Source organism: Galeopterus variegatus, unplaced genomic scaffold, assembly GCF_000696425.1.
Source record: "Galeopterus variegatus unplaced genomic scaffold, G_variegatus-3.0.2 Scaffold2792, whole genome shotgun sequence".
Taxonomy (NCBI): Eukaryota; Metazoa; Chordata; class Mammalia; order Dermoptera; family Cynocephalidae; genus Galeopterus; species Galeopterus variegatus.
In genome coordinates this window covers 1-11,692 of record NW_007728903.1, presented here as the reverse complement: position 1 = coordinate 11,692, position 11,692 = coordinate 1, and the positions used below count along the sequence as shown (strand labels likewise).

Below are 11,692 nucleotides of genomic sequence, written 5' to 3'. Positions count from 1 at the left end.
GATCCCCTTACCGGTCACAAAGAAAAAAAAAACACATTAACTCAAAATGGATGAGAGATGAGCTAAAAGAGCTAAAACTATAAAACTCTTAGAAAAAAGCATAGAGGAAAAGCTTCATGACATTAGATTTGGCAATGACTTCTTGAACATGACACCGAAAGCACACGCAACAAAAGTATAAGTAGGAAACTAGGCGACATCAAAAGTAAAAATGTCTATGCATCACAGAACACAATTAACAGAGTGAAAAAGCAACCTATGGAATGGGAGAGAATATTTGCAAATCACACATCTGATAAGAGTCAATATCCAGAATAAAGAATTCCTATAACGCGACAACAAAAAAAAAACAAACAACCCAATTCAAAAATAGGCAAAGAACTTGAATAGATATTTATCTGATGAAGATATACAAATAGCCAACAAGCACATGAAAAAATGCTCAGCATCACTAATCACTAGAAAAATGTGAATCAAAACCATAATGAAACACCACCTTACACCCATCAGGATGGCACTATCAAAAACACAGAAAATCACAAGTGTTGGTGAGGTTGTAGAGAAACTGGAACCCTTGTGCACTGTTGGTAGGAAAGTAAAATGGTGCAACTACTTGGGCTGGCCCGGTGGCGCACTGCTACAGTGCGCCGCTTGGGAGTGCGGCGGCGCTCCCGCCGAGGGTTCGGATCCCACATACAGACCGGTTCCCGCTCACTGGCTGAGCGAGGTGCGGGCGCAGCACCGAGGTTTGCGATCCCGTTGCTGGTCCCAGTCCGGTACGGGCGCGACACTGAGGGTTGCGATCTGTTGCCGGACACGAAAAAAGACAAAAAGGAAAAAAAAAAAAAAAATGGTGCAACTACTATGGAAAACAGTATGGCAGTTCCTCACAAAATTAAAAATAAAATGACCGTATGATCCAACAAGTCCAGTTCTAAGTCAATACCCAAAAGAATTAAAAGCAGAGTCTTGAATAGATATATTTGTACACACATGTTCACAGCAGCACTATTCACAATAGCCAGAAGTTGGAAGCAACCCAAGTGTCCATCAACAGATGAATGGATAAACAAAAGTGGTTGTTTGTGTGTGTATAAAATGAAGTATTATTCAGCCTTAAAAAGAAAGGAAATTCTGATACATTACAACATGTATGAACTTTGAAGACATTATGCTAAGTGAGGTAAGCCAGTCACAAAAAGAAAAATACTGATTCAACTTATGTGAGGTACCTAGAGTAGTCAAATTTATAGAGACAGAAAGTGGAATGGTGGTTGCAAAGGGGGAGAAATAGAGGGGCATGGGAAGCTGTTATTTAATGGGTACAGAGTTTCTGTTTTGTAAGATGAAAAGAGTTCTGGAGATTATTTGCACAACAATGTGAATATACTTACATGAGTGAATTGTATGCTAAAAAATGATTAAGATGGTAAATTGTATGTGTTTTATCATAATTAAAAATGTTTAAAAATAAATTTTTTAAAAAACATTTGATGAAAGCAGGAAGAAAGACTAAGTCATCCTGGGCTAACTGAGGCTGAATTTGGTTGATTTTTCTGAACAAGGACCTGAGAGTCACTCAGTTGGGTATAGAAGTCCAGATGATTTACTGGAACACTATCAAATGAGAGAAGGGTTTGTACAAATGTGTAAAACAGACAAAACCATTTATAATCAATATTACCATCTAAATGCCGACAGAATTTTCAGAGGTGCAGGCAACCATTACATGAGCTCAGTGCCACCCCTTGGACTTGCAACTTTAGACCACAGAAATTACAAAATGGTCAAAACTGTCAACATCCCATTTAACTTGTTCCATCAAAATGCTCACTCATACTTCCCTGGACTTTGCAAGTTCTAAGATCTCCAGCTGAGCCAGAAATAGATGTGTCCATTTTACAAAGAGCTATATGGGCTTCCTATTTACATTACTACACCTCAGACAAGGCTTCTTTTTGTCTATTTAGAGTCTCAAACTTACCTCATGTTGATGTGGAAGGAATTATTCTTGTTGACTTCAAAGCCTCCAGACCAAATACAATTGGGAACATCCATCAACCTGACACATAATAGCTGATCATAGTCATTCCGAGGCCAGTGGAACACCACACTGGAACCAGGGAGTGTGGAAATGTAACCTTCAGGATTGGCTGTTCCCTAAATACACAAAATCACTGGCTTTAGTCAACAAGTTAATTCAAGACAGCAAATGTTTACTGAGTACCTACTCTGAGCCCAGCCCTCTACCAAGAACTATCTCCGTACCAAAGCTACTTATTCACATCACACAATTCACAGTCTTGATGGGAGATAAGCCATGACATTAAAATTCACCGTGCTAATAAGCTTAGTCATTCTTCAAAAGCAAACTGCTTACCTGTCCCCTGGCAAACTCCCTCTGTGCAAATGCAAGTTTGTGAGATGATTTATTGTCTAACAGGTAACGGGGGGCAAAGATGACCATACAGGTGTCAATATATCGACCTCGGCCTTTCTTGACATCAATACCTACAAATAACAAGAGTCACTGCCATGAATTAATCAAAAGAGAGAAAATCCTTGGTCTAACAAAAACAAATAGACTCACAATTACTTATCACCCAGAAACGATATCAAGCCTTCCAAAAACGGAAAGACAACAACAACTGCGCTCAAAGTATTATTCCTTGTTCCCATTCAGGCCTTAAAAAGTCTCAGGGGCAATATCAATATCCCTATAATTCCTAATTTCTTCACGGAGTGTGTACCTTTACAACAGCAACTAAAATATATAGGTGTTCATTCATACATACCCTAGGTTTCCATTTATGAAGCTGACTACTAAGACAGTTTCGTGTGATATATATTTCTGCTCTTGGCATGCAAAATTTCCTCCTACAGAACTTACCCCTTTTATAGGATAAAGTGAAAATTTCAGATTACTTAGCTGGATTCTGTACTGTCCCGAACTCAACTGACTCTCCTCTAGTGTTTTCTTTTAGCCCACTGCCCAAGAATCCAGCTCAAATATAATGCTAACTGTTAACACTAAAGTCAACAGTTCAGATCCCTTTACTGGCCAGCCACCAAAAATAAATAAATAAATACATAAATACATAAAAATAAATAAAAGAAAACCATAATGCTAAATATTATAGTATTTACTCATTTATAAAGTAAATGTATTTTCAACATTTACTGTGTTCAGGGGGAAAAAGAAAATAAGTCAGAAGGAAATCTCAAAACACCAGATTCCAAATAAAGAAAACTGAAATAACTCTAACTGTATAACTGTATAACTCTAACAATTTTTTAAAATACAAAAGGGTAAAATGAATTATTCATTCATTTGTTCATTCATTCATTCATTCCGACAATAAATATAGCAACAATATTCAAGGCACCAGGCTGAGCTCTGGTCATACAATGATAAATATTTATAATAGAAATAATAAAAATAACAATATTTTTGTTAATATTTGTGAACTCTTAACACATGTTAGGCCCTCTATCAAAGGCTTTCCATTTAATCCTGACAACCTTATAGGTTAGGTATGTTAATTATTACCATTTTATAGATGAAGAAACTAACACATGGAAAGCTAAGTAACTTGCCCTAGATCACACAGCTATCAGGTGGCACAGCTGGGATTCAAACCCAGATAAGCCAGCCTGCCTCTGGAGCCAGCACCCTCATGGTGGCTTGCTCCTATTGTGATGGGACATATCCAAGGACCCTGTTCACAGCAGTCAACAAGTATCAAGAGAAACATAAAAACAAAAGATCCGACTTTATGATATGACAACCAGGTGTCCTAGCTTTCCCAACATAATCCCAATGATAAATATTCACTTATATTGGCTTGAAAATTCTTGTGTTCCCTTAACATAAGGCTTAAAAATACCCGAAAGACAGAGCAAATCACAAAAACAAATATCTCTGAAACTCCGTATCTAAGAAATGCTATATAGTACTGGGATAGGGAGATATACCCTATTACTTTTCTTTCTGTGATATACAGAAATGCTTTAGTTGTCAGAAATCAACATTATCGTTGTTAACTGATCTCAACTTATACAAAGTCCGCCTACAAAAGATGTATTTTATTTGATATCACAAAAAGAGTCAAGAGTATCTTAGAACAGTATACACACTCAATTTTTGGAAACAGGCAGGTATTTTAGTTTCCCTTTTCATCTTAGATTGCCCTGACAAACTCCCCAATAAATCAACAACTGGTAAGTTCAAAATGCACAAAACCCTCCTTTTTTGGAGGTATGTGCAAGGTTTACTGGCAAGGCTATCCCTGTCTTTTCAGTTTGGGACTATGCTTTAAAATTCCCTGATAGGGAGCTAATTTATTCAATTATTCAAAATATTCAAGTAAAAGATTCCACAAATTCCCTTAGTAATACATGCCAAAATCTCATGATCCTTAAGAATCATAAATTCCTATCTTAATCCACCTCCTGTATTTCTTCCCTTGGTGGAACAGCAAAACTAAAATCACAGTCCTGTCTCTAAAAACATATGCTACGTGCCGTAGTGAATGTTCCTAGCATGAAGTTTATAGGGCCAATCCCACTGCGTATTTCTGATTGGTCTGCTCAATTTGCCTCCCTGCAAGAATTCTGTGGTTCTCAGTGCTAGCTGCTTTAAAAGGAACAAGCTCCACTTCCTCCACACCTCTCCAATTCATCACAACTCTAGCTTCCAGCCAACCTGTGGTGGCTTGCTTTGGGAAAATGTATCAAGGGCAAGATAGCCCAGCAGAAAGCCAAACCCAGCATGAAGCAGCCTTTGCCTATTCAAGGGGTGGAGCAAACAAATGTGAGAAAAAGGAAAGAAAACTATCCTCTGCAGGAGGGCCAAATAAAGCTTATTGCTTTTAAAAACCTTAATGTCAGCTTTAAGGAGACAGTTCGCGTCAAGGGAGAATGAAATCCATGTTAAAAAACCTGAAAGAGAAACTATACTTGGAAGATTTTCTTACAAATTAATCCCCAAACACTTAAACTCTTCCCTGACTCTCCATGGGATTCAGAGTAAATATATAAATGACACCACCTCAGTTTCTCCTTTTATAACATGACTCTTTAGATCTGTACTAATACAGTAGCCACTAGCCTTATGTAGCTATCTATATTTAAAATCATTAAAATCAAATACAACGAAAAATTCAATTACTCAGTCACACTTGCTACTTTCTCAGTAATGTGCTCACAAGCGCTCAGTAGCTACCATATTGGACAGTGCAAAACAGAACATTTCCATCATCACAGAAAGTTCTACAGGACAACACAGTTCTAAATGATTTACCAATGCTCAAGACTAAACACTGCTTGAGATACCTGGAAATTATATCCTAAAAGAAGGATGAGCTGCTAACATTTTAAACCTAAGGCATATTTAAATCAAATTTATCCTAAGCCTTCAGAAAGTCTTCCGAGCGTTCTCAGTGGCTATGAGGCATATGGATACGGTATCCTCCCCTCTCCTCCCTACCTTTCTCCCGTTTATAAGCTAAGCTAGTTTGGGGGCTTCTAATTGCCACAACCGCTAAGTGCATTTTATTATATTTGCTGCCTCAAATAGGTACGCCCCAATTCTAATCCTACTTCTGACCTGGACCTCCCCTTTGCATCTGGGCAAGTCACTTAACCTCTCTGCTTCAGTTTCAAGGAGAACAACGCTTCTTACCCTCTTAGGGTTTGCAAATTTTAATGAATGCGTGGGAATACTTGGAGGATGAAAAGCATTCTAAGTGTTCCTATTATTTCCCTGAAAAACAAGGATTCAAGCCAAACTGATACTTTCCTGACACAAGTGACTCTGAAATTAAACAGAGCCACAGACCTCAAAAGGGCAGTGTTTAGGTGACTTCTCAGCTCCGTAGGAGAATAGATCCGCGTTGATACCAATCTAGCATTCAGAGAACAGATACCTGACCCAATGCCAAATGAGAAAATCAACACTTGTAGCCAGGCCAAATGCATGGCCAGCTTACTCCTCCAAGCCTGAGGTCATCGGCCAATGGTTCTGATTCTCCCGCTGCCCCAAACGTAACCCACCAATGTTATAGATCAGCCCTGGGCGGTTTCCTTGCTGGATGACTTTCAAAGGTCGGACACCATTACCACCATCCAGGGAAAAGCCCTGACACCAGCCCGGCATGCCTTCCGGATGAATCCCCCTTCCAATTCTCATCGTGCAGCTGTGGGGTGGAAAAGCAAAGATATATATATATTCATCCACAATTAAGTCTTATCTACCTGTTCTAATCAGGAAACACTAATTAGCTATCACCCAAAATAAGATCTCTAATACTGACACTCTTTCTCACTCTCATGTGATTCCCAAGCACAGTGAGAAAATTAATCAGTAGTCAAAACTCTATCTTAGAGGTAGCCATAGTACAACAGTGTGTGAAATGCATTGATATCTACAACTAAACACTTTAGGAGAAAACATTAGGACTCTATAAGCATAACACATGAGAAAAATGCTATAATTTCTATTAGTCCCCTAAAAATCAAGGATTCAAGCCAAATAGATACTTTTCTGACTCAGGCATTTCAAGGGTTCATGAAAAAAGCACAAGAAAAGTATGTACAAGAAGATGCAGTTAATGGTGTGTGACTCCTGGGGTGTGCACTATTACAGTGGTAAAGCACTGTTTAGTTGGCTGGTGTGTTGTCAAGAATTCTGGAAACATAATTCCTGAATGCATGTTCCAGCTGTACCACTAACAAGCATTGTAACCCAGGGCAGGTAACTCTCTTTGAGCCTCAGTTTCCTCATCTTAAAATAGAACAATATTTCCTGCCCTAAGTCACTGGGATGTTGGGGAGAACCCAATGAGACGGTCTCTGTAAAATGCTTTGGAAACTGTGAATTCCCCAGATAAAATGAACTGTGTGTGTGACAAATGTTAAGTTCGAGACCTAGAAGGGTCAAAATCCTTTCAAGAAAAGAATGAGACTGGGCTTGCTGAACATGTTGCAGGGCTGGCTGTATCTCCTACAATATCTAGCACTCTAACCAATGTTCTCTCCTTGACTCCAACACCAATCTAGATTCCAGCCCTCCCTGGTAAATGCAAGTGTAATACTCTAGAAGCTTTCCTGTTGAGCTTTCAGCATAATTCTGTAGATAATTAATTGGGTACAGCATTTTAGCAGTATCAGATATGAGGGTACTTCAAAAAGTTCACAGAAAGATTCATATTACCTTTTAATTCCATTTTTCCACAAATGTTCTGAAGTACCCTCATACACCCACTTATCTTTGAATTAAGGCTATAAATTAGAAGATTCTTGTAAAAAGCAGAATGTCAAAACCAAAAACAAAAGTGAATTAATGCTCCTACAATACATTAAAGGGACATGTCATCTAATCCGCATAATTGTTGCTTTCCCCTGCCTTTAAACATGTAGTGAATGCTTTGAGATCTTGAAACGGCACAATTTACTTTAAGGGTGAAAGGGATGGATTTCAAAACCTTATGCAAACAACTGGATTGGATTAATGGAACATGTAGTGAATGCTTTGAGATCTTGAAACGGCACAATTTACTTTAAGGGTGAAAGGGATAGATTTCAAAACCTTATGCAAACAACTGGATTGGATTAATGAGGCTGAAGGCTTTACCAAAGGGTCAGTCTATCTCCACTCTGGTGCCAGCTCCTTTGCCTGTGCTAAAAGCTTACAGGGGAAGAGAAACTGCAGAGGAGAGAAGGGGAACATGTGGGTTTCTCTTCAATGGCAGAGTTATGAATAGAAGAACGATTTCAATACATGTAAAATAAAACTAGCTTTCATTATAAGACAACCAAATGGTTTATTTTCAGTATCAAATAACACAGAAATTAGATCCAAAAAAAATCCCATTAGGTCATGGTTCTATTCCCCTGCCAAGTCAGGATTGTTATCTATAGCATATTTCTACTTACACAGATATATTATAGCCTTTGCTAATTTTTTCCCTTCCCCAAGAGCTTATTTCCCCATCCCATAAATAACTGTACTCACAGGTTTGGCTGCTCTTTGTCAGCATAGCAGAATAAGAGAGGGCTCAGGCTCCGGGCCAGCTCATGTTCCTCAAACTGACCTGCAGCATCTGTCTTTGCATTGTCCTGTCTGAAGATCAGTGGTAACCCTTAAGGAAAGAGGGGAAAAGTTTATATCAATCCCACCCAGTCTATCTAAAAGAGATGCAAATGGTAAAAAGAAAAAAAAAAATCACCAAGGGGGAAAACAGTGAAAATTGAAGTTATCTAGTGGACCCAGTTCATTGTCTAAAAGGACAGTTTTGACCATGATTCAGCATTTATTATAGAAGCAGGAAAGTTTTGCAGCTTAGACTGTTGAAGTAATCTATTTGCATTGGCTACACTTAGTAGAGCAAATAAATCAGAATTCCCGTGACCAATGCCAAAGGCCTGCTTGAGCAGTCTCTGTCATACCTGTTTTATTAATCAGCCAGTATGGAGCAGAAATGAAGATCTTTAAGGATCCTTCTGCTCGACAGACAATCCGGATGGTGAGGTTCAGCTGCCGCCGGTTGATGTCATAGAGGCGCATTCTTACCATATAGTTTTGGGTTCCAGGTGGAATGAGCAATTCTTTACAGAAGGGAAAATTCTCCAGTGATACCCCTAAAGAAGATACAAGCTATTATCTTTCTAGGTTCTTGCTTCAGTTTGTCAAAATAGCCCACAACACAACTAAATTGAATTCCTTTTGGAAAAATCTACAAATTGAGCATGCCTAATCCAAAAACCCAAGCCTTAAATGCTCCAAAATCTGAAATTTTTTGAGCACCAACAAGACTCTTAAAGGAAATTCTCATTGGAGATTATAGGGATGCTCAACTGGTTAAGAATATATAATGCAAATATTCCAAAATCCAAAAAAATCCATAATCCAAAACACTTCTGGTCCCAAGCATTTTGGGTGAGGGATACTGAACCTGTATGTAACTGGTAAAAATCTCATTTGAATGGCAATTTTCCTCTAGCTGGGTGAGAAGAAATACGAAACAAACCAGATGGTCTAGAAGTCACATTAGGGAGTCTAAACTGCATAATTAAAAGCATTAGAATACCAAGAAAACTAGCAGTAATAGTTATGATTATTAGGAGTTTGCTATACATCAGGGCCTGTGCTAGGTGCTAGAAACATAGTAAGGCAAGTACAGGGTAAAAGTCAATGTTCTGCAGCCAGACTGCCTGGCTTCACATCTCCAGTCTGTCCTTGTTATCTGCATGATGTGGAGCAAAATAATTAACCTTTCTGGGTCTCACCAGGAAAATGCAAATAATAATAGTATCTATATCACAGGATTGTCATGAAAAGTGATAATCCACATAAAGCATGATGCCTAAGATGAGCGAGTGGTGGTTGGGGGGGGTGACATTTCCATTTTGTACAGGGGCTCAATAAATATTTAAAGAAATATATTAGAAAACTAACTACTTAAAGGCCAAAGACTGACTTTAGAATGAATAACTAGAACTGCACTGTTTTTCTTTTCTAAATTAAGTTCAATGGTTTATATTTGAAATGTAACCTTGTCACTGTGGGACACATTGCTTAAGCTCAATGAGTTTCAGGTTGCTCATCTGCAAAACAGGGTAACACCTGTCTCAGCCTGAAACATGTGCTCTTGTGGAGATCAAATGAGATAATATAGTGAAAGCACAAAACTATAGAAAGATAAATATCTAAGTTATTACTTCAACATGTCTATGAAGTCTTAAAGAAACATACTTCCTGCCCAAAGTCCAGAGGTAACTTTTTGCTTCAACTGCTGCAAACATGATAATGATTCTCTACCTTGACTTCATTCACCTTACAAATGAAAATTACTTCATGTATTAAACATTCCAAACCTCCTTTTCCTCATCAGTAAAATGGGACAAATGACTATGGCTGTAAGGATTACATGAGTTCACATGTGTGAAAGAGGCTGGCTTATTCACCTTACAAATGAAAATTACTTCATGTATTAAACATTCCAAACCTCCTTTTCCTCATCCGTAAAATGGGACAAATGACTATGGCTGTAAGGATTACATGAGTTCACATGTGTGAAAGAGGCTGGCTTATGCCTGGAGTATAGTGTGTGCTTAGCAAATTCCCTTCCCTTAAAAGAGAAGGGGAGACATATGATTTTGCTCATTCTACACCTAAGAAAAAACATGGTTTGAAAAGATGAAATAACTTCCTATAATCACACATCAAGTAAGCAATATAAGAAAAAAGCTCCACTTAGTGTTTCTTCTGCAAATCTTTGGTTTGTTCAGTTTTTGCTTTCAATAGTTTTTCTATCAGTTTTTTTTTTAACTGCATAATTCCTTTTCAGCTGGCTTATTGAGATATTATGTGTGCCACAATTTCTCCAAGAGGTTTGCCAAATAATCACAAAATACTCATTGATATTTCCATAGAACTACTACAAATGAACAAGTGACAACATCCTTACCCAATTCAATGTTCTGGGAGGTATCAGCTGTGTGGAGAGCTGCCTCCTTGCCAGGTTTCAGTGTCCCATTAATTGGCATTCCTTTAACATAAAAATCAAGTTCACATGGTAGCAAGTTGCAGATTACCACAGTTGGCAGGAGATATATAGTATGTCCGGGCTGTCTGAAAATCTGTTTCGCACTGTCAGAAAATATGTGTGAGGGCATGTAATCTGGATAATTCTCTTTCTTTATAGCCACACAAAACCTACAAAGACAAAATGATGTGAAAACCATCAGCTTAAATGAAGAACTTCAATTTCTCTCTCCTTAGCTGAGTATGAGAAAGTATAACATTAGAATGGTTCAGCAAATACATTTACTGAGGTATAATTAATGCACCATAAAATGTATTGATTTTAAATGTTCAGTTTGATGAGTTTATACACCTCTATAACCACCCAAAACAAATTATAGAATATCTCCCTCACCCCAAAAAGTTCCCTTGTGTCCTTTCCAATCAATATTCTTTCCTGTCATTCAAGCGACCACTTTCTAATATTTATCACTATAGATTAGTTATGTCCGTTCTTGACTCTTTTTCATTGCCTATTAGTTCACCATGGTATGAACAAATCACTTTTTATTTATTCATTATCCTGTTGACAGCCAACTGGGTTGTTTCCAGTTTAGGGGTAAATGAACATTCTTGTACAAGTATTTTTGTGGACATCTACCTTCATTTCTCGTAGGCAAATAGCTACAAGAAGACTTGCTGGGTCCTTAACTTTTATAAGAAATGATTACACATTTCTCTGAAGTGGTTGTAGCATTTTACACTCCCACCAGCTATTTATGAGAGTTCCAGTTGCTACACATCTTTGTCCACATTGGTATTGGCAGTCTTTTTTATTTTATGCATTCTAGAGAGAGTAAAACATTACTCACTGTGGTTCAGATCTGCTTTTCACTAATGATTAATGATGCTGAGCATCTTTTCATTTATTTATTAGCCATTTGTATATTTTCTTCCATAAATTGTCTGTTCAAGTATTTTGCCTGTTCTTTTCATTAGGCTATTTTTTTATTACTGATTTATAGTTATTCATATATTCTTTATAAAAACCCTTTGTCAGATATGCAAGGGTACTTCAAAAAGTTCATAGAAAAATAGAAATACAGATTATGAATTCAGGGAAAAGAGAAGAAACCCGCACAGGAGCCTGACAGGGAGTAAGGCAGA

At 37.8% G+C, this 11,692-nt stretch overlaps 1 protein-coding gene across 1 annotated transcript in view; it reads right to left on the bottom strand.

The window, feature by feature from the left end:
* LOC103598933 (vacuolar protein sorting-associated protein 13D-like) overlaps window positions 1-10,717 on the bottom strand; it is a gene marked incomplete at its 5' end in the record, with an annotated part of 136,093 nt that extends 125,376 nt beyond the window's left edge. The window contains 6 exons of the mRNA XM_008582999.1: window positions 1,985-2,160; window positions 2,381-2,511; window positions 6,055-6,197; window positions 8,015-8,141; window positions 8,449-8,640; window positions 10,470-10,717. Coding sequence (XP_008581221.1) covers window positions 1,985-2,160; window positions 2,381-2,511; window positions 6,055-6,197; window positions 8,015-8,141; window positions 8,449-8,640; window positions 10,470-10,717 — 1,017 coding nt within the window. The remainder of the gene's footprint in view (window positions 1-1,984; window positions 2,161-2,380; window positions 2,512-6,054; window positions 6,198-8,014; window positions 8,142-8,448; window positions 8,641-10,469) is intronic.
* Window positions 10,718-11,692: the final 975 nt, after the last annotated feature.